This window comes from Phascolarctos cinereus, unplaced genomic scaffold (assembly GCF_003287225.1).
Source record: "Phascolarctos cinereus isolate Bilbo 61053 unplaced genomic scaffold, phaCin_HiC Scaffold_5;HRSCAF=322, whole genome shotgun sequence".
In the NCBI taxonomy this organism is placed as follows: Eukaryota; Metazoa; Chordata; class Mammalia; order Diprotodontia; family Phascolarctidae; genus Phascolarctos; species Phascolarctos cinereus.
In genome coordinates this window covers 151,484,437-151,507,666 of record NW_027555958.1, presented here as the reverse complement: position 1 = coordinate 151,507,666, position 23,230 = coordinate 151,484,437, and the positions used below count along the sequence as shown (strand labels likewise).

Sequence of the window (23,230 nt, the reverse complement as noted above, 5' to 3'; positions counted from 1 at the left end):
AGGAGAGGAGGGAGTGGAAAAGCCCCATTACCAGTCTGAAGGGTGTTAAAGGAGGAGTTAAGCAGGGGCCCAAGTGGGGAAAAACTAGATAGCTCTCCTGGCTCCATCTTAAAGGCTAGGTTAGTCCTTTATAGTTTCATGACTTTGTTTGAAATGAATTCCCAGAGCATTAGGCACACCCATATAAATTCGGTTTAAAAACAAAGCCCAAAGTCTCACAATAATAATAGCTTATTGGCCATTTTGTGTTATCCATCTCATCTCTTTTTCAGAACTGATTATTCAGTGGTAGCAGGTAAGTGAATAACACAAGAGTTTTGGGCTCATAACTTAGTCTGACCATGTGCAAGTTGTTCCCATGTTTGCTGCCCGTGTTTTGTGGACCAGTAAAACAAAATTAAAACCAAACCAAACCAAGTTGTCTTCTATTTGGCATTTAAAGCCATTGGGAGTCTGACTCCAACCCATCTTTCTAGGTCGATTGCAGGCTACTTCCCCTCACACACTTAATGCTTCACCAACCAAACTGGTCCACTGGCTGTTTCCTGTCCATGACACCCCTTCTTCCTACTCCTACTCTGCTGCCTTTGCATAGGCCATCCCCCCAGGCCTAGAATGTTCTCCCTCTTGGAGTCAGTCTTAAGCTTCCTTTGAGGTTGAGCTCCAGAACTACATTCTCACAGTTGTGACTCCACACAATACCTGGTATTTATTTTTATATATTAATTTGTGAACATGTTGAAAGCTTCCTAGGAGTTCCAGGAGGCCCAGGGGCTTGTCTTGATTTTGTCTTTCTCTCTCTAGTGTGTGGCACATGGTAGATGATTTAATAGATGCTTGTTGACTGAGTGATAGAATAAATTGAGGCAGCCAGGTGTGAGGGAGGGGAGGGAATATTTTTATAGTACCTACTATATGCCAGGCATTGTGCTAAGTGCTTTGAAAATATTATCTCATTTGATCCTCACAACAACCTTGCATGGTAGGGACTATTATTATCTCCATTTTACAGATGAGGAAACATTTACACAGAGGTTGTGACTTGCCCAGGGTCACACAGCTGGTGAGTGTATGAGGCCAAATCTGAACTCAGGTCTTCCTGACTCCAGGCCCAGTGCTCTATCTACTGCGCCACTAGCTGCCTAGCTGTGCCAGATGGCACAGTGGATACAGTGTTAGAGTCGGGTGAGTCAGCATAAATGCTAGTTATTGTTTTACTTATCCCAATTTGTAAAAGATCTCTAAAATAGTTAACTTAACAAATGTATACAACTGGCATCCACACAGCACCTTAAAGTTTGCAAAGTGCTTTCAGTTCAGAGATTTAAAGCTGGATGGAACCTCTGAGATTATCTAACCCAATCCCTCATTTTATATATGAGGATAAAAATTAAATCTCTCAGAATTATACAAAAAGAAATCATCCTCCATTCAAAACTGAGCATTTCGTTTTCTGGTATGTGGCATTGCAGGGTACTATGTGTGATCCCCAGTCACAGATTTAGGTTCCCTGGGTGCCCATCAATTGGGGAATAGCTGAATAAATTGTAGTATTTAAATATAATCTAATACTAGCGTGCCATAAGAAATGAAGGGATAGCTTCAGAGAAGCCTGGGAAGAGTTGTATGAACTGATACAAAATGAAGTAAATAGGACCAGAACATTTTGTATGTTGACTTTCTAAAGACAGATGACTGTGAAAGACTTTGGAATTCTGATCAACACAATGAACAACCATGATGGCAGAGAACTGATGAGGAAGCATGCTACCATCATCTTAATAGAGATGATGGACTGGATACAAAATGAGATTTTTGGGGGGGACATAGCCAATGTGGGAATTTGTTTTACATGACTAACGCATATTTATCACAATCCCCCCCCTTTTTTCAGTGGGTGATAGGAAGGTGGCAGGGGAAGTAAATGCTAACTGAAAATAATAATTTTTTTTAACAGCAAATATAGGTCCCCAGAAGGAACCTTAAGGGTCATCCAAGCCCAATCTCTTCATTTTATAGAGGAAAATGAGAACCAGCCCTTCTTTTTTTCCTAGTATCCAGAGTAGGACAATTGCTGGGGGGAAGGGGGGAAGAGGCCTCTAGCCTTCTCCCATCCATAGCTGGGTAGCCAGAACTGGCATGAGGCTGCTAGTGACTGACCCTGTTGTTGCTGAGAGAGGTCCCACTAGTGCCTGAGGCCTACTCTCCCTACTCCGGTCCACGTGAAGTCATAGATTTGTATTAGAGGTGGAATACTTCAAAAGATTGAGAACCACTAGAGCTCCAAGAGCTAAAGTTGAGGCCACAGTTTGTGGCTGGCCACGCCTGGCCTACTAACACAGTCCCAAGGCGCAACCAAGGCTCAGCCCAACTGACCTGAAGTTATGATATCTGGTCCTACTAAGAGAAGAAACTTACCAAGTGGCTATGTTAAATTCAGAAGTGAACTTGGCTGAGCAAATGCATTGCAAAAACTGCATTATATTTGAACTCACTCCCTCTACTGACCAAAGTGGTATAGAAGAGACTCTGGCCTGGGTGTTGGAGAGACTAGTCTGAACTCCTGTTCTTGCTCTATCTTCTTAGTAAATATTCCTTTATAAAAGTTAAAAACAAAAAAAGGAAAAAGAAATTAGGTCCTGGGAGAGTGACTTGTCAAGGTTATACAAATATTGCAGTGACAAGAGCCAAGATCTGAACCCAAATCCTGACTCCAAATCTAGCACTCTTTCCATGACTCTTCTGTTTGATGTTCACACATCTAAGAATCAAAGGCATCTATTTCTCTTTCAAGCAAGAAAGCAAAATGAGCACATTCAGTATTTGTAAATATCTACTTAATTTTCATCAAATTTGAGTGCTGCTCGTCTACAGTATACCAGAAAAATATTTATAGAATAAAATATAAATAATAAATAAAATATAAAAAGTAATAAAATCAGCCTATGTGATATCTTGCAACAGATTTCTATTCATTCCGCACCATGTTTTGATGCTTCTGTAAATACCACACTTACCTATGCCAATCATAGCCAATGTTAAACATCTGGGGTCATCAGAAAGAGTCAATAACCCTCTCTCCAAAAGCCATTTTTCTGTCCCAAAACCTCTCTTTGTTAATTGAAATCAGCGTAAAAGTCCATGTACATTTCAGGTAACTTCTTAGCTTCACTTCTGATGAGCTCTTCTACTTTTCAATCCCAAATTACAATTTGGGGCTCTTATTTTTTGGGTATCTTTCCTCTGCATGGTTCTCGTCCTCATTCAAGATTAGTTTCTGGAAAACTCACCTTAGTACATGACAGTGCAGTAAAATATCACTTGAACAGGTGCCTTTTTGATATGGAGCACACTTCCCTGAAAACAGAGATGAATCACTTCTTGATAATGAATCCATGGATCCAAAATGAAAGCAAAGGAATTCAAAGTGGATTTTTTTATGCCATAAGTAAAAAAATTATTTAACTTAATCCTGGTTTGTGAAGGTGCTTCCATGCTGCTAGCACTGTGACTGGGGGAGTAAATAAACACAGGCAATATAACCTCAGCTATATGCAAACTGCCTATGTGATCAGACTTATTTTTATTTTTAAATCTGGAATTAGCAAAAGAACCTCAATGTACAAAAAGCAACTAAAGTGAGCAATTTTCCTCAGTTATCTTATATATTAGCCATTGATAAAGAAAATAGACAAAACCAAAATCCTGTTAAGGCATAATAAATATTTCTAAGCAATTAAAATGCTACCTTGTATTTCAGGTAGGGTCAGTAACAAATAATTGAAAATACTCTATGAATGCTATTAAGATAGTACTTTGTTAAGTCATTTTTTCAGTTATGTCCAACTCTTCATGACCCCATTTGGGGTTTTCTTGAGAAAGAGACTGGAGTGGTTTGCCATTTCCTTCTCCAGCTCATTTTACATTTAAGGAAACCGAAGCAAACAAAGTGAAGTGACTTGCCCAGGGTCAGGCAGCTAGTAAGTGTCTGAGGCCAGATCTGAACTCAGGAAGATGTCTTCCTGCCTCCAGGCCTAGCATTCTATCCACTTCAGTCACCTACCTGACAAAAGATGATATAAAGACCATCCTCAAACTGTCTACAAACAGATTATATTCTAACAGTTTATAAGTTAGGTTCTTTGTAATTTGAAATGCATTTTCCTGTACACTGTGGTATGGCTTCTTTCCAGCTGTAAAGCCAGTTCATTAAAGACTGATTTATTTAACCTATACCGTAGCTTACATATATATAGTAGCTTACATAGCTACTACTATTTACACTTACATAGTGATTTAGTTTCCCAAGGACTTTACACACAAAAATCAGTATTCAATAATCTCCACTTTACAAATGAGTAAACTGAGGCAGAAAGGCTCACTCAATCAAGTATTTAATAAACACTGTGTTCCAAACATTGATGATACAAATAAAAAAGCTGAAGTAGGCCCTGTCCCAAGTCACATGAGTAATAAGTCAGATTTGAAGTCCACTGACCTTTGTACAACAATATTAAGAATAACAGCACAAATAACCGAATCATGATTAATATTTCTATAGGAACATGTGTGCTAACACATTCCATTAGACTCTAAACTCCTTAAGGCCAGGGATTGTTTTAGTCCTTGTACTTATATTCCCAGTGCCTTAACAGTGCTTGGTGCTAACTAGGTACTTAAGAAACACTTGACTGATTTAGCAGGATTGGGGGCATCCTACCCATTTCCAACCTACTGCTGAGTGCTCAGAGGCATGGACAAAAATATTGCCAAATTTATATCTTGGTCAACTACCAGTACTTATTTTCAGACATGGCTATGTTGTAATGCTTACATTCTAGGCAAATTATGCCTTTAGAAAATGAAATTTCTTCTGTTATTAGCTGTACCTTATAAAAAGGGAAGGAACCTTTTACTTCACAAAAAAAATGCAATGAAAGGAAATAAGCTATAAAACCAAAAATAGCTTAAAGTTTCACATCACTTGGCTTGAGACATTTCTAGTTTACTTTTGCAAAAGCAACAGAGTTTAGTGGAAAGTAGAGTCCTGCAGAGAGTACAGCTCTGCCATGAACTAGCTAGGTGACTTCAGACAGATCACTTCAACCCTTTGGGCCTCAATTTCTTTATCTGTCAAATAAAGGGGTTGGACTAGATCGGGGTGGGGAATCTGAGGCCTCGAGGCCACATGTGGCTCTATAGGTCCTCAAGTGGGGCCCTTTGACTGAATCCAAACTTCACAGAACAAATCCCCTCAATAAATCAAAAGGCTGCACCCAAAGCCACTAGAAGGTTACATGTGTCTTTGAAGCTGCAGGTTCTCCAGCCCTGGGCTAGATGACCCCTAAGTTCCTCTTCTTAGCTTTGAAATTCTATGATTTTGTACTAGACTCATTTGGAAAAGCCAAACCGAACTGTGGAAGCAGAAATGGAAGAACTTTTAGGCTTTTTATAAGCAAAAGCCTTTATAACTAAGTCATTTTTAAAGAAGCTTGTCTTTCCAATGATTAGCCCCTCACTTCATGATAATCTTTTAGTCTAATTTTATAAATGACAGAAACCAGTAAACTTCCTATCAAAAGGTAGTAGCACACTGACTCAACCATGAACCTTAAGTATAAAAAAATTAAGAGCTTCTCCCCCAGAAGGCACCTTTGTACCTCTTACATTCAAGAATACTTAAAGTTGTTACCATACAATTCATCATAAATTCAAGACTTATTTCAAAATTAATTTGGGCTGAAACTGTTTCTGTGAAACACTGTGCAATCTATACCATGAGGTATATAATACCACCTCAAATTTCATCAAATTTTACCACGTCTATAATTGGAAATTTTGCATCAGTTATAGCTCCCTTCCTAGGTCACTTCACTTTTTTTTTTCTGAGGGGGAGGCATGCCTACATTAAGAGTTTTCATTTAAAAGTGATAGAATATGTGTAGGGGCAAAGGGAAAGCTAGAGTTAGAAAGAGCAGGTTCTTTCTTCCCCTTTAGTAAGGGGTCTCATAATTACAAATGATCATCCAATCTTCACATCAGAAGGCATTTAAGATGAATTCATTCAGAAAGCTCAACAACTATCTGACAAAGAGGTACGTAGCCTCAAGTTAAAAGACTCCCCCTTGTGGGGAACTCACTACCTCAGTTCATTCCACTTTCAGAGAATTGTTACCAGTTAGAATGGTGTTCCACTTGTTGCACTTCCACCCACTGGTCCTGGCTTTAAAGAAATGAAGATGGATGATATGTCTCCTCCCAAGTTTTCTCTTTTCCAGGCAAAAAAATAAGGGAAGATCCCTTTTCTACATACAGGACAAAGAAGGCTCTCAAGCTGCTTACATTTTCATAAAGTTTATGAAACTAGATTTATAAATTATCATCACTTTCTCATTTTCCCCCAAGAAGTAACTATGCCAGATGAAGTTATAAACAAAATTCTGATTTTACTACTTATAGAACTTCTGGAGAAAATGAAGGTTTGAAAATGTTTATGAGTTAATAATTATTTTACATTTATTTATAAGGTTAAGCTATATAGGGCAGAACACAAAATGATACTTTGTCTACAACTCTGTTTATAAAACTTTAGCTTCTACCTTTGGCCTAGTTAGAATTCATATAATGTTTCTTTTTTCATTTTATATATAAAATAGATTACTCTGGAAATTGAGTTCCATATAACAAAAATACAGCACATCAAATATGTAAAAAGGAACTGTGATTCTTCAACAAACCTGAAGAACACTATTACTTCAACCTGCAAATCATATATTTGAAGGCTAGAAATCAGGGGTACTTAAAAAACTAGTAATGCAAAAGCCACCCCAAATGAACTATGCCCAGTCTGGTACTCCTAGTCTATCCCACAATTATATAAATTGTAAACAACCAAATTATGTCCTTGGAATTTCTCAAGAACCCTTAATTAGTTATCTGACAGAAAAGTATAGCTAAAATACATAGCACTAAAAATTATACTCAACACAATTTAATATTTCTATTATGACTCAACTGTAAAATGATTAAAAGTACAAAGTGGTTACTAATTCTGTAAGCCTTAGTAGGGGTCGAAAGAAATCTGCTCTTTTAATCATTAAAAGCCATTTTAAAAAATTATGCCTAACTTTTCTGTGAATTTTCCTTTAGTCTAAATTGGACTGGAGTTAGTACTGGCTACGGTAGATTCAATTTTCAGAGAATTAGAATGTAGTAATATTCTGGATTTAAGATTACCTTTCCAATGATTTGGAAGACCCTTCAAGAATATCAAGTATCATCGTAGAGTAATGAAGATGAAAAACATTAGGCTGAAATCTCTACTCACCCCTGTGGCATTCTCTGAACATTACTTTTAAGAAACACTTATAAGATACAGTTGCTTTTCTCATGTAAGTAGAGTTCAGAATATGTTCCCTCTGTATATGTAAACATATGTTCTTTCAGTTTTCTGATTGCTTGGATCCTGAATAAAGGGCTTTACCACATATTCTTACTTCTCAAGTACAATGCAGTAGACTTACAGAATCATGAAATAATTCAAGTACAAGACTGTTACTAATTCTTTGGTGTCAGAGGGTCAAACACTGTACTCCTTAACATATTATGAAGGCTTGGCATTTTTTAAGCTTTTAGTGGCAATACTGTATTCATCAGTAACAAGGAGGCAAAACCAACAAACATGTCAAATTTAAACTAACACATGACTGACTTTTGTAGTTCATCAAAGACCCAAAATACACTTAGCAGAACTGTCATCCTCAAGATTGGAAATATAACACAAGGGTGTGAATTTCAACTCTTACATAAAAGTCATAATTGCCTTCATTATAATAGAGCACCTGAGTGAAAAATCTAAGACCTAAGAGATGGAATAAAAGTGAAAGTTTTTCACCAATATTACCAAACAGGTCAGTTCAAGTCACATGATAGTTCAAATCAGACAAGTTCAAGCCACTTTACAGCTTTGAATGTAAAGCATTATAAATATTAATTTACTAGTATCTGAAAGGATGAAAACAACTCTGCATATTAGAACCAACAAATCATCATCAGAAAGCTGGACTTCAAGTGTCATTAATCACAGCATGGTCAGCTTATGGACAAACAACACAGAATTACACTTTTGTTGAACTGTTCATTAAACTGTGTGGGCTGGGCCACACAGTGTCTCCTGGCTTGTCAGCTTGACTCTTGTGTCTGCTGTATGTGCTGAGCTGAGCGTGAAGGCGCCACTTCTAAGTTCCTCAGCTGGTTCTCAGTGAGCATGAAGATGCTCCAGGGTTTCCTTGGACAGGGTGATTATATGCACCTGTTCAGTCGGTGAGGTGTGCATCTGGCTGTCCATCACACTGAGACTCTGGATGTGCTCCGTTTGGTCATGCTGAGCTGAAAGAATCAAACCCTGCAGGTGTTCTGGCTGCTGAGTGAGCACTGTAAGGTCAGCAGCTTGGTCTGCTGCCATGGTCTGGGTGCCTTCTGCTGTGACAATGCTGATTCCTTGACTATGACTAGGCATGAAATTGATGTTATGGACTGAGTCTGTTACTAGGAGTTGAATTTCTTGCTCTCCAGAGGTGGAAAGCTGATACTGCTGGAGATGGAGAATATTCCTAACTTCCTCTGGGTTGCTGCTGCTGGGAGCATTAGGAGCTTCTGGAAAGGGTTTTTCTTTGCTATGGATTTTTAAGTGAGCCTTCAAGTTGTCTAAGCGTGCAAACTGCAAATTACACTCGGGGCAGGAAAAAGGCTTTTTGCCTGTGTGTAATATACAGTGTCTCCTCTTAGCACTGGAATCAGAGAAGGATTTCCCACATATGCCACAAGAATATGGCTTTTCTCCTCTGTAAAGAAAATTAAACACAAAATTTACATTTTAAAAAATGTTTCTCATAACTGAGTTTAAATTTTTGGGATGGCAACGTGCTGTAGCCCCAACAGTACTTGACTAGGAGGCAGGAGGCACAAGCTCTAGTCTTGGCTCTGCCACTGTGTCACTTTGGACAACTCTCTTAACTTCTCTCAGGCTCCTCATTTCTAAAAATTAAGTACATTGGATGAGATCATCTCCTTACTGCTAAAACGTTACAGGAAATGCAACATCATGTCCTTAATTCATAGAGAAAATCCATGTGTTTATATAACTGCATGAATGATTAATGTTACTATAATAAAAAAGCATTCAAGCAATCCCCAAATATGTATATTTAAAAAATGACAGTGATCCAGTCTAAGACTAATTTGAATGAATAAAAATATTCTATGCATCCTTAATTTTTTTATTGTAGATTTAAGTTCTGAACTAATCATCAGTATTTCTGCAAACAAAATTTAGGATTTCATTGTTGAAAAGAGAGAACATGGTATTAAAGTGCTTGATGAAAAATCCTATTGGAGTAATATTTTCAGGAGAAGGCTTCTATATATGATAAATATCTGAAAAAAACATACCGATGTATTCTGATGTGTGTCTGAAGAGAACTTTTTGCAGTAAAAGACTTGCCACAGATTTCACAAGTAAATGGCTTTTCACCTTTAAGAAAAAAGAGAGAGAAATATTGTGAAATACACTTATAGCCCAAGCAACTTTATTATCAAGAATAAAAAGATTTTGCAAAAGGCCAACAAACTTCAACAAGCTTTCATTAAAAACATTCATTAAGTATTGTAGGTGCTGTGGAGGATACAAGATAATTACAACATAGAGATAGGATTCCTGCTCATGAAAGTACTAGTTGAAGAGACTAATATGTACATGACAACTCATGACAATATACAGTGTCCCAAAAGTCTTACTGCAGTTAAGTTTAATAGCTTAAAGCTGTAGGGTATAACTGATTCGATTTTCAGATCTCTCTTTTCACACTTAATGACAAGTAGGAAAAATACTTTTCCCCTCCTTGTCAGGGTGTTTTTGTTAATGGCCACAGCACTGAATAACTGAAGGCAGTAAAATCTAAGCAGGGATAATCTTGAATCCACAATTTCATGCCTAACACTTGAACAAATTCTGGAAATATTTACTCACTTGTATTATCAAAAGGGTCATTTGTTATTTCTTCTATTTTGGAAGACAAAAAGTTAATCCTATTTCATTTGGGCTTTGTTAATATTGGCAATGTATTTTCCCCCCACAGTTTTATTTTTTAAGTAAATTTTCATTGATATGTTTTGTTTTTACATCACTTTTATTTCCCAATGTATACCCTTCTCCTCCCCTCTCCCAGAGAACCATCCTTTACAACAAAGGAAAAAAAAAGCAGCTCAGTAAAACTATCATGTTGAAAGAGTCTGACATCATATGCAGCCTTCATTCAGTCTTCCACCTGCACAAAAAAGGCAGGGGTAGAGAAAGAAAGCACCTTCTTATTTCTCTTCTTTGGGGCTAAATTTGGTCATTAAAGTTTCATCACATTCAGTTTCAATTGTTTTGTTGCTGTGTTTTGTTACTACCATCATTGTTTATAATGCTTTCCTGGTTCTGCTTACTTTTACTTTGTATCCATTCATATGTCTTCTATCTATCTATCTATCTATCTATCTATCTATCTATCTATCTATCTATCTATCTATCTATCTATCTATCTAATCTATCTATCTATATTCTGACCATGCAGCAATATTCAATAACATTCACATATCATAACCTGTTTAGCTATTACCAGACTCATGTTCACTTACTCTGTTTTCAATTCTTTGCTATTACAAAAAGTGCTGCTGTAAATATTCTGGTGATTATGAGATCTTTCTTTGTTTTGCTGACCTCCTCTAGGCCTAGAAGCAGCTCTGAGTCAAACGGTATGGACATTTTAGTCACTTAATTAGCATAATTCCAAACTGCTTTCCAGAATGGCTAGAACAGTTTGCAGTTCAACCAACACTACGTTAGTGTTTCTGTCTTTCCATATCCCCTCCAACGTGGGCTATTCCCACCTTTTGTCATCTTTGGTAATCTGGAACAGACTAGATAAGGGAGAATCAGAAATAATGGAAATCAATAATCCAATGATCAAAAACCTGAAAACATAAATTACTTAGGAAAAAACCCCTAATTATTAAAAAGAAAGGCTCCACATGTATGTGTGTGTGTGTGTGTACGTATGTATATATACACATACACATACCAAAATTTTCATAGTGGCATGTTTTGTGCTAACAAAGAACTGGAAACAAAGTAGATGCTCATCAACTGGGAAATGGCTAAATACATTTTGAAACATGAACGTAATGGAATATTACTGTGTTGTAAAAAATTATGAATCTGATGACTACGATTAGCAGCAAAGACTTATATTAACTGATGTAAAGTGAAGTAAGCAAAGCCAAGAAAGCAATATACATGATGACTACAGCAACGTAAATGAAAGAACCACTACCATAAAACAATAAAAATTAATGCTGCAGAATTTTCAAGAACAAGATTGGCTTCAAAGAAGAGCTATGAGAAGATACCTCCCCATACTCCTTTGTATAGTAGAAAGGGAGTGGGTCACACAGGTATGTAAGACTGTATATAATGTCATAATTTTTCAATGTATTCATCAGTTTTGCTGAATATTCTCTTTTTCCTCTTTCTTTTAAAAAAATATGTATTATAAGAGATGACTGGGGGGAAGGGCAACAAAAACAGTAAAATTAGGGTATATAAAACAAAATGTAGCAAGCAAAATTTATTTTAAAAGAAAGAAAAATGGACTGGCTTCACCAAGCTATTTTAATAATACTGATTTTTTAAAAATTGAGTTCCAAATTCTCTCCCTCCTTCCCCCCTCCCCAATCTATTTAAAAAACAAACAGCCACAAAAATGGGGAAAAAATAACTACCAGTGTCATTTAGAATACTGCTTAATACTGCTGGTGGCACAAAGTGGCAAAGCAAAATTGACTGTTGACGAAAACTAAAACCTAAATTTTTAGACAAGAATGGCATCACCAAGGTGGGGAAAATCATTCAATTATCTACAATTATCTACAATTATCAACACACCTACAGTGTGCAAAATACTGCACTAGATACTTGGGGGTGATATGGGGAAAGGGGATAATAAATAGTACATACAATATCTACTCTCACAGAGCTTATACTCCAGCAGGAATTATTAGTATCAGTTCATACACTGCACTAAACAAAGACTTTCCCTGCCCTTTAAGAATTTTGATCTTAAGGAAACAACTCTGATGCTCCTTAATTATTCATAGAATTACAAAATTTAAGTAGTTGCGAATAAAATATTTGGAATAAAATAGTTAACACTTTAACATACATTAAACATACTTTCAGTCAAGGTGAAAAACAGGGACAACTGGCTAATCTTTCTTTTCAACACATTTCTGTGGTTTTGCATGGTTTCACACGTATAGTTGATATCATACTACTTGTCTTCTCAGTGGGTGGGGAAGGGCAAGAGGGAGGGAAAGAATTCGGAACTCAAAATTTTAAAAGAACAAAAAAGGCTAAAAATAAATAAATATTACATTAAAAACAATACATTTCTGTGAGGGTTCAGGCTAAACATTTTCCCATGTAGTTCAGGCAGAGGAGGTTTTTCCTAATTAAATCTGCATTATCCATTCATTACTCCCTTGGTTCATACTAGGGTCCTGCACCTTTCTCTTTTCAGTTTCACAGGGCCAGAACTGAATGTCAGATTGGGCTACCTATGATTTCTAGTCTCCTTTTCCCTAGGCCCTGAGATTGAATTCTTTCTCAGTTTCTTAAACACAGAAAGCAATCATCCTCTTCCCTTAATCCATACATATGGTTTGTAGGTCATAGTTTTAAGTATTTAAAAATTCTATTCAGTTTTTTGAGATATATTCTTCTTTCCGACATGTGTTTTATCTAGTCAAATCAATTTGGATGCAAATATATGAGAAGAAAATCTTCTATTACACAACGGAACTAGAAGAGGAAAAATGTTCAGAATATAAGAAAACTAGCGGATTTTTTTTTCTCTTCAGTGGCTGAGCGCTAATTGCACTCACTTGAGTCATGTAGTGAGTAATATCCTTTAGATGGTGCTTTCTTGATAGGAAGAGGAAAAGAGACATGTGAAAACCAAATTCTTCTACTCTATGTAAAATCATGAAGGATTTCCCTACACCATAACACGCAGAATGCAGAGCTAAATAATGATATTGCTCTGAATTCACTGATGTGTGAATTAATAAGCAATTTCTGGGCAACTACTTTGTGCTTAACACTGTACTAGATACTGAGGGGTTGTAAATGAACCCAGATATCCTTAGTCTTCAGTTTACATTTCTGCTGGAAAGAGAAGATACACACATGAAAGATTTAAGTAATAACACAAGAGAGTATGTGACAAAATCAAAATGTGTGGTATAGACAATAGGTACTAGAGGGAAGAAACATCAAAGTGAGCTGAAAATATCTGAATAAGAAGAAAAACTTGACATCAGGAATAAGCATGAAGTCTGGAAGATAGTGAAAGAGAAAAGGAGGAATCATATGGGAAGTGACAATCAATCAACATGTGTTTATAAAGTGCCTATTATGTGCCAGTCACTATACTAAGCACTGGGGATACTATTACCAAGTATGAAACACAATCGTTACTCAAAATAATCATATATTTCAATGGGAGAGATAAGTATATATAAAAAGTACATATAACATAAAGTTAATAAATAAAAATAAATACTAAGTAATTGAATAAAAGGCAATTTGGGAGGCAGGGTGGTAGTTGGGGGGTAGAAGGCAGAAATCAGGAAAGGCTTCATGCAGAAGATGCTGCCTGAGCTCTGTCTTATAGCAAGAAAAAGGTTCTGTGAGGTGGAGGTAAGGAGAGAGTGTTGCTTAAGATCTCTGCCAGCTCTAGATCTGTGATCCTATGGTCTATTATCCTAAATAATATTTGAAGGTCTGTCATGTGGAAAAAGAACATACTTGTTCTGTGTGGCCTTAGAAGGGAGAACTAGGTCCCATGGGTCAAAGCTGCAGAGACAGGTTTAGGTTTTATATAAACAGTCACTTATTAAGTAGATTGTATAGGGAATTAGTTATACTCAACAACTCTTGAGGTCACTTCCGACTCAGATTCTGAGAATTCTGTGCTAAATCTGGACTTTATCCTGTGAGGAATGGGGAGCCAGTGGCAATTTAATTTTATTTTTTTTAACAAGGGAGTGACATAACAAATGACATATAGCACTAAATCTTCACTCAATTCACAACTCTGGGATTACTTCTCCTTCCGCATTTTATTAATCTATAATGGATTGGATTGGTTGCACCTAGGGTGGCACAGTTTATAAAATGTTAGAACTGGAAGGGAACTTTGAGATCATCTAGTCCAAACTCATCATTTTAAAGATAATGAAACTGAAGGGGATCCAGAGAACTGACTTGCTCAAAGTTATATGAGTATTTGAGCTAGGATTAAGATCTAGCAAAGACCAGTGCTCCCTCCACCCCCTACCATACTATACCATACCATAACCTACTCCCCCAAAAAACAAAACAAAACAAAAAAACAACAACCCAGTGTCTTCGGAAGAGCATATGATATCAGCATGCGGTATGGAACAGAGAGTTAAAAGGTTGTAAGCAAAATTCAAGTCAGGAGGCTGCTATGGTAGTACAAGTTTGAGATGAGGTAGGTCTGTGTTAGAGTTGCAGCAGTAGGAATAGAGAAAAGATGGAGACATGATGCATTTTCAAAGGTTCAATAGGACTTGGGATCAAATTAAGATACCAAATCTGTTTGTTATTTTTTTTTAAAAGATCAGTCAGTGCCAAATGAGTGCCATCCCAAATTGAGAACATTTTCTATTAGAAATCCGACATCAATACATCAGTTACCCTGCCCCAAAAGTTATAAAGCCCAACACTTTTACTTTGCTTACCTTAACATAAAAGGCTTTGAGTTTCCTTTATCACTCCTATCGCCTTTTGCTGCCCAAAGCTGACTTTCCTGGAGGTGGTAGTGCTCAACTATTGAGTAACAAGTGTTGTTTCTAGGGGGAAAAATTATTTGAGCGATTCTTACTGCCTAAGCTAACTTTGATAGTCAGCTGTATTTTCCCTCTTCTCTCCCAATTATCTTGGTAACCATGTCAAATGTGGAAAGTGCTCTAAATGGGACAATGACTTGGCCATGATTTGTACTATCTTGTGGCCTTCAGGCCTCCATTAAAGTCCTATTTTTAACATCTCATCCAGGTGTTAAGATGACTTGACCATGGGCCTCTCAAAGGCTGCAGAGCAGAGAACAAGTTCTGGCAGGTCTTACATGGCTGAATAGACGCTGAACGTGTGCCTTTGAACAAGGACTTTGAACATGCCTATCTGCTACCTAAGAACCAGCTTAACTAGATTTAAAGATACTCATCTACCAGAAGGCTGGCCATGAGGTGATGAATTTTTTTTGACTATAGGAAATCACAAAGATCATCTACTAAGAGTCATTTTTCTGGATGAAGGGAGTTACAATACCCAAACAGATAAAATCACAAATCTATAAAGGAGGCAGTCTAAATTCAATATGTATATTAAAATAAACTATTCAATAAAAATGATGACTAAAGTAAATATATTCTTAGGGGACGACTAATTTTACAGAAGACCAAACAAAACCTCACCCTTTCCTATAGACAGGGTTGTCAGAATTTTGGCAGTTTGTCAAGGCTGGATGTTTGAACCTGTAGCTCCATAGTATAGGTATTATGCCTATTTTAGGGAGGGGGAAACTGGGGATTAAGACTAAGTGGAGGGGCAGCTAGGTAGTGCAGTGGATAGAGCACTGGCCCTGAAGTCAAGAGGACCTGAGTTCAAATCTGGCCTCAGACCAAACACTTGACACTTACTAGCTGTGTGACCCTGGGCAAGTCACTTAACTCCAAGTGCCCCCCCCCAAAAGACTAAGTGGTCTGTCCCTGGTCAGACTACATTACTACTTGAACCTAAGTCTTCTTGACTCCAAGTGCAGAGCCCTATCCACTAGACAAGGCTGATGATCTACTCCAACAAAACACATCATACGTTCACATTACCTGTGTGTGTTCTCAGATGTTTCTTTAACTGAGATACATCCATGAATTTGCGATGACAGTGGTTACATTCCGGTAATGAATGGCCTTGTCGCAATAATAAAAAAAGTGTCAGTGCATGTATGTTTCCCCTCTATTTCTTCAGTGATCTGTGTTAAAGCACTTCCCTGCAAAATAACCACTTTAATATAATACTTTAACAAAACAATGGTTTTCACTGATTATTTCTGCAATAATTTCTATTTATTTATTTCAGTTAAATCATGCTGAGTTCACTAATGTTCCAAGCTGAGCTGCCCTTTACTCTGCCTTAAATGAACTTCTTCTACCTTTCCTCTCTGAAATTTGGGAGTGACCTAGGCCAATGATCTCTTCATTCTCAACCCTTTGCTTTCTCTGCTGTTGGCAGATGAATGTGGGTGGGAAATAAGAAACAAATAAATCAAGGACAGAAACTATAGGAGCTAAGAGCTACAGGGGACTCCTTTGGAAGTTACTATTTGTCTGCCTCTGCCCTGTATTATTTTTCCTCATTTCACCAATCCAGACTTCCCCCGAAATCCTTGTACCTGTATGGACTCGGTAATGACTCTTTAGCTGTCTTTTCTGGCTGAAATACTTTCCACACTGATCACAGGTAAAAGACTTCTGTCCTGGGTAGGGGTGAGAGGGGAAAGGTAAGGGAAGAGGGAGGGAGGTAAAAAAAAAAAAGGAAAATTAACTTTGTCTAAGCAATAAAATTCAGGAAAGAAATGGAAAATATACAATCTCAACACTGGGGAAAGCCCATTTCATCTAATAGGGAAAGTGATTTTCAATTACAACCTCATGCTCAACGTCAGGCAGAATTTATGGAAGCTTAAAACTGAAAACTTTTTTTTTGGTAAAGCTTGGGGTTGGAAAATACAGATAGTTTTAATTCTGATAAAGAAATGGATAGCTTTTTGGTATCAGTTTGATTTGCCCTGAATACAGTTAGTTACCTGTGTGTAGGCTCATGTGCTCCAGTAGAGAATGCTTTGTAGTTAAAGCCTTACTGCAAACAGTACAGGAATATGGCCGTTCCCCTGTGTGCATCCTTGTGTGAACTTGCAATGAGTGCTTCTGGGCAAAACCTTTTCCACACTCATTACATTTGAAAGGTCGTTCCCCTACAGCAAGTCCAAAAATAGGAGAAAATAAAAAATTAAATCCAAACATGTATTTAAGTATCCACCAGGCACAAGACACCCTGCTAAGTATTGGGAATACAAAAATGGGGAAAAAAAATGAAACAAAAGAAAAAACACCCAGACCAAGCCTTAGGGAGCTTACTCTAGCAGGCTGATAAAAGCATATTAACTATATAACTAACAAGTACATTAACTATAAAAGATTGGAGGGGCCAGGAAATGTCAAACAGAGTTGTAAGAAACAGAACAAAAGAAGAGACCACTTGTAGCTGAGGGCTCTGGGAAGATATGAGGGAGAGAGCACCTTCGAGGGGCCTTGAAGAACAAGAGCAGCAATTGTCAAAGAAGGGTAAGGAGCATTTAATGGGAATGGGGAGGTAGCATTGTAGTGGAAAGATTGTTCAATTTGGAGCTATTATGTTATGAAATGAAGAATAGTTGAGAAGAAAAAGTAAGATGAGTAAGCAGCTAGTAACACAGTAGGTTTGCACATATAAGTGTGCAAGGTGAACAAATGGAGAGTGGAATAGAACCAAAAACCACTTTTCCTAATGATGAAAATAACATAAAAGAAAATTCTGAAAGACTTCAAAATTTGATCAATGCAGGGACCAATTATGCTGTCAAAAGGGAAGAGGTTTCATTAAGAGATGCAATTATAAGTTCCTGGATCTCAAAGGTCCTATCCTACTTTGATACTAAGTGATGACTGAAGCTATGGAAATTGATGAAATTGTTGAGAGAGAGAATATATACGGAGATGAGGGCTTACAGCCTTCAGAGAAGCCCACACTTGGAAACAGAAAGAAGACAAGAGACTAATAACAGAAACTAAGATATTCTATCATGATAGAATATGGGAAAAAACTGTCAGGGGTAGGGTGATTAGTAGGATTAAAATAGTGCAGAAAGGTGAAGGAAGATGGGGACTAAGAAGTGCTTACTGGGGCTCACTGGTTATCTCTGTCAGAACACTTTATAGGAGGGGCTGAGGAATGAGTGGGTGATAATGTGGTAGAAGAAGTAAACGAAAACTTTTTTCTAGAGCTTAGCAGTGAAGGGGAAGAGACAGATGGTGGTAGCTTCAATGGTTGTCAGGGTTAAACAACAAAATTCAACAAAAAATGTATTAAGTGCCTAACACATAAGGTATCATGCCCTCGAGAAGCCTATATCCTACTGAAGATCAAAGGATGAATCTTTTAGGATACAGAGACCTAAGAATGTATATACACGCCTATGCAAGGGAAGGTATCAGAGATATTGCAGGTGTCAGACAGGATGACTGATACAACATAGTCCCAGAGTTAGCCTTCAACACAAAGGGGTTAGCTTTGGCAAAAACAAAGTTTCTCACATTCTCAACTAATCAGTCAAAATTTCAACATACCAAGAAAGCATTATACCTGTATGACTTCTCTGATGGATTGCTAAAAAGTGATTGTACTTAAACACTTTGCCACATTCTTTACAGCGAGCCTCAGAACCAGGGCGTCTTCTTCTTCCAGATATTCTCTTGGCTGAATACTGATCATCTTCATCCCCAACAAGTTTATAATCTTTAAGTTTAACAGATCTCTGAATTCTACGCTTGCTGTAGCGACTCTGACTGCCTTGTACATCCTGGGTCTTAGGATCACAGTTCTCATCTTCTTCTGTTGGCATTTCCACAGCGCCTGACCCACAAGCACGCTCAGATTCTTCCACTTCTCTTACTGGGATCTGTTCATTTGTTATACTATTGCTTCCTTCTACTGTTTTTGCCATAGAGTTTTGTTTATTTTGAACAGAATTATTCTCTCTGAGCTGGATGTCTTCAACTGAAGCCATTTCTGGTTTTACCACTTGCAAATTTTTTACTTTTCTTGGTCTCCCTCGTTTTCGCTTTGGAGGATCATCATTTTTCTTATTGGAAATAACCACTACTGGAGCTCCACCAGTAGCCAAAGAGGTTGGATTTGTTGAGCTATGATTACTTTGGTAGTCAGTGTAAGCATTTACTAAGTCATACACTTTTAAAAATTGAGCAGTAGCCAATATTTGTTCTGTACTTTTTTCACTAGCATGAAGATAACCTGTATAGATGAATTCCAGCAGTATACCAAATGTGTCTGCCAACATACCTTCCAGCATATAAATTGACTGGCCTATCTCCCCTTCTTCTGCAAACATCATTGAGAAATACTCACTACTGGCAGCAAGTAAAGCTTTGTGGGCCCGGAAATGTACGTTTTCCACTATTAGAGTTATATCACAGAGAAAGCCTCTTTTCCTCTGTTCCTCAAAATTAGCCAGAATGGTACCACTGTGAGCCTCTGAATGTACAATGAGCTTCTCAGAAGACACTGGAGGTTCTTCTGCCATCTTTGTTCCAAGCCAAAAAAGGTCTAAACCTATAGAAAGAAAAAGATGCTTTAAAAATAACATATAGGCTTTGGTAAACTTCCCAGAAGGCAAAAATGAAATGGTCATATTTTCTCTGTACAACAGCATGAAACAAGACTATGTAAACATGCAAATCTGTGATTTTGTCATCCTGAGAAATTCCTAGAGTGAAACTTCCTCCATTAATGCAGATTATGACTGGGCTTACATAGACCAAGTTTAGCCCTGGAGATCTCTCAAAAATCATCTCTCTGGCTCAACTGGCCCCAATATGGTGTTTCTTCTCGGAACCTCACAATATAGCTTAATGTAAGTCTTTACTGATGTAGGTAAAAGGGACTCCTGTTCCTATGCAACAGTTCAATCTAACAAAGCAAAATGAAAACAGAACAGACTTTATTTTACCCCACAGAAAGCATGTAAAAACTCAAAGGTGCTCATGAATAACCAATACAATTTTTTTCTCAAACAAACCCTGACATTCTGGTGACAGACACCCAGTCTCCAGTCTTATATTACTACCCTAACAATTTGGATTCCTGTGGAAGGGAAATGAACTTGATGTTTCTAAAGAGGCTTCCTAACCCTTAAATGTCATAATGAATATCACCATAGTAGGTAAATCCTAGGAAGTTGCCTGAGGCACACAGAAGTGATTAGCTCAGGGTTATACAGGTAGTAAATGTCAGAAGTGGTATTTGATCCCAGGTGAACATTGCTCTAAACTCAATACTCTTAACTCCTAAGACGTAGTTTATAGCACAGTGGATAGAAACCTGGATTTGAAATCCAGTTAAAATGTTTTTGCAGATTCTTATTTAGCAACATAGTTACTGACAAATCATAACTTCTTAATCCTAGTTTCATCATGTGTAAAATAGGGATAACACTTAAATTACCTGCCTCATAGGGTTGTTGTGAGGAAAGTGCTTTTCAAACTAAACATTTCATGCAAGATGCAAGACTGAACATTTTTAAAAAGCATTAACATTTCATTTTCAAACGTCTATGTGTAAGGAACACCAAAAGTCAGAAGACAGTGTCCTGTTCTAGTCCTGGTTCTGCCATTAACTTAGCTGGGTGACTCTGGGTAAATCATTTAATCCCTGTGCTTCAGTTTCCTTAGTAAAATTACAGGGGTGAATAAGACGACTTCATGATCTCTTCTAGTTCTATCAATCATTGCAATAAGGGTTATATAACTCTAGTTCTTCAGTTCCCTATTATAAACATGCCAATCATCCTGTTTGAAGGATAACAGTCTGGTAGGGCAAGGATAAGGAGCTCGAAAGGTACACAACTTCACTTTAAAAACAAATGTAAAAAAAACACAGGATTTTTGGCTTAACTCCACCTATGATCTCATCAGTATAGGAACCTCAGGAAGAGGCATTCCCTCTATCAAAGCAGATACATACCTGCTCTACATCTTAAGAATCTTTTAAGAATTGCTTGGAGATTAAGCAATTTGCTCAAAGTCACAGAGCCAGTGTGTGTCAGAGACAGAATTTGAATTCACATCTTTCTTTTTACACAGCTGAATTGGGGGAATATAATATAATATAAAGAGCTGGAGATGACTTTAAAGAACATCTGGTCCAAGGGTTCTTAACCTTTTTTTGGTATAATGGACTCCTTTGGCAGTCTGATATGCCACAGGATTCCCTTTTTAAAATGTTATCTCAATACCTCAGAATCTCAAAATATTTGTTAAATGCCTAAAATAAAACATATAGGATTACAAAGAATGCCAATTATGGCGGAATACAGTTAATAATTTTTTTTTTTAAAGTTCAGGAACCTCAGGTTAGGAAAACAGTACAGCTCCATAATTTTACAGTTGAAAATGACAAGGTGGTTGGTACAGCAGAAAGAGCCTGACGCAGCAGTCAGAAGTCTTGGGTTCAAATGCTACTTTAGTGCCTGTGTGATCTCACTTAATCTCGGCCTCAGTTTTCCTCATTAAGAAAACGAGATGGCCTTATGTCCCTTGCCACTTTGGCTATATGCCCGACCCCGAGAATGTATCCGAGTACCTGATGGTGATGCCTGGTACTTTATACAAATAACTAAGGATTTCCATAACTACAAGACTCAGAAAAGTGGGGGTGGGAAGGGAGAGAGAGGGGGTCAGGCTGACGTCACCCGCGCTGGGCCCCGCTCACTGACAGCTTCCAAGCCCCGGGCGCAGGTGTCGGTCGCCAGGAGGGCCGGCAGGGACTGAGGGGCCGGAGGAGGAGGAGGAGGCAGAGGCGGCCGGGGTGAGCAGGTTACCTTGGCTGGGGCAGCGGGGCTCCCGCGGATCACCCGGACGAGGCCCGAGGCCGGGGTCCGGACCGTTGCCTCCCCGAGAATGAGGAGGGGGAAACTAGTCCAGCCGGGGCCCGCCCCCCCCCCGCCCCGCAGCGGGGACCCCGGTCAAAGGGCAGCCAGGGCAGGCCCCGACCCCGGGTCACCCCGAGCCTCAAATTCTCCGCCTCCCCGACAGCCACTCAGCCGGCCAGAGAACCAGCGTCCCGGCTTCACAACCCCGGAAGTGGCGGTGCCTCCCTCCCTCCCTCGAGCGTGCGTGCGTCATGACGCCCCAGCGCGAGCACGTAGCCCACCCCCAGTGGAAAAGGCCGGAGTCTCCCGAGCCTGGCTCTGGCTCCGAGAGGGGTGGGGCCGGCGTCGGGAGCGCGCGATGGGCTCCCTGGGCGCATGCGCGGAGAGCCTCTCGTTAACCCGTTGGGCATGTTTGTTAAGGATACGTACCCAAGCTGGGGACAGTAAGCTAGCTAATTGAGTGTCATGTGGTCGCTCTGGAGTGACAGGAGGCCTTAGAGATCATCATAGACTTGGGGGTAGGGTGGGACTGGACCTGTGATTTCATTAATCTAAGGTACTTCCATGTGAGGAAACTCCCTGTACCTGTGCTGGCCGGTGGACATCTGTGTTATAGTCCTAAGCATGGCTAGTTTGAGTGACTTGGCCAAGGTCACCCAGACAGGACTTGAACACAGTCGATTCAATTTCAATTCAATTAAATATTAATATATCAAGCGCCTACTGTGTGGCAAGCCAGCTTAGCTGAATCAGCAAGACATCTTGAAGGAGAGACACGGGCTAGCATGTGTCTAGCTAGCTAAACCACCATCACCACTTTGACCTTCAGACACCGATGGAGACAACCGAGGATGCTGTCCCCCAAAGCCCTGGGAATAAATAGCCTTGCTTCCAGCCCAGTGCCCTCACCTATCATCTTGGGAAGCAACAGATATGGAACAGCAGCCTGGCTACTGTTCCCTTAGGTCATACAGAGTGCTGAAGAGCCAGAAAGAAAAGTTCTTGCCACCAAAAGCCTTGGCATTGTCAAATGGTTGGGCATCAGAAGCTGATGTGATTTAATCCGTTGAAATGTCATTAAAGAAGAAGCATTAACATCTGCTTTGCCATGGCATCCTAGGGACTGTGGGGCCTTTCCATTTGACTTGCAGCTGAAACTTTTGATATGTATTGTCTCACCTATTAGAATGGGAATTTCTTGAGAACTTGTACTATTTTACTATTTGATCCTATCCTTTAATTCTTAGCACAGTACTTGGCACATAGTGCTATAAAATGCTGATTCTCTACCCCTCTCCTCCCCTCTGGTACTTTGCCATTGCCACTCAGAGATCATC

General features: G+C 38.7%; 1 protein-coding gene across 5 annotated transcripts; it reads right to left on the bottom strand.

The window, feature by feature from the left end:
* Positions 1-4,378: 4,378 nt before the first annotated feature.
* On the bottom strand, positions 4,379-22,086 carry ZBTB24 (zinc finger and BTB domain containing 24). 5 transcript variants are annotated; one of them, XM_078155196.1, is made up of 9 exons: positions 21,843-22,086; positions 18,590-19,576; positions 16,995-17,162; positions 16,581-16,664; positions 16,015-16,098; positions 14,869-14,977; positions 10,186-10,235; positions 9,451-9,532; positions 4,379-8,843 (listed from the first exon to the last, which is right to left on the bottom strand). In XM_078155196.1, exons 2-9 carry the CDS (start codon positions 19,545-19,547, stop codon positions 8,258-8,260), a joined length of 2,121 nt encoding a protein of 706 aa, XP_078011322.1. In that variant the 5' UTR covers positions 19,548-19,576; positions 21,843-22,086; the 3' UTR covers positions 4,379-8,257. The 5 variants fall into 5 exon arrangements, with proteins under 5 accessions (XP_078011322.1, XP_020863801.1, XP_078011320.1 ...); XM_021008142.2 differs by lacking the exons at positions 10,186-10,235; positions 14,869-14,977; XM_078155194.1 differs by lacking the exons at positions 4,379-8,843; positions 9,451-9,532; positions 10,186-10,235 and having other exon boundaries at positions 14,870-14,979.
* Positions 22,087-23,230: the final 1,144 nt, after the last annotated feature.

Bases quoted from the DNA above. Each gene is read 5' to 3' on its own strand.
- ZBTB24 (XM_078155196.1), bottom strand. From the start codon at position 19,547: ATGGCAGAAGAACCTCCAGTGTCTTCTGAGAAGCTCATTGTACATTCA. The intron at 14,978-16,014 runs GTAATGTGAACG...TTCCCCCTAGAA, and splicing joins ACATCTGAGAACACACACAG to ACAACACTTGTTACTCAATA. The intron at 10,236-14,868 runs GTAAGCAAAGTA...TTTGTTGTAAAG, and splicing joins TCAAAGCCTTTTATGTTAAG to GATGGTTCTCTGGGAGAGGG.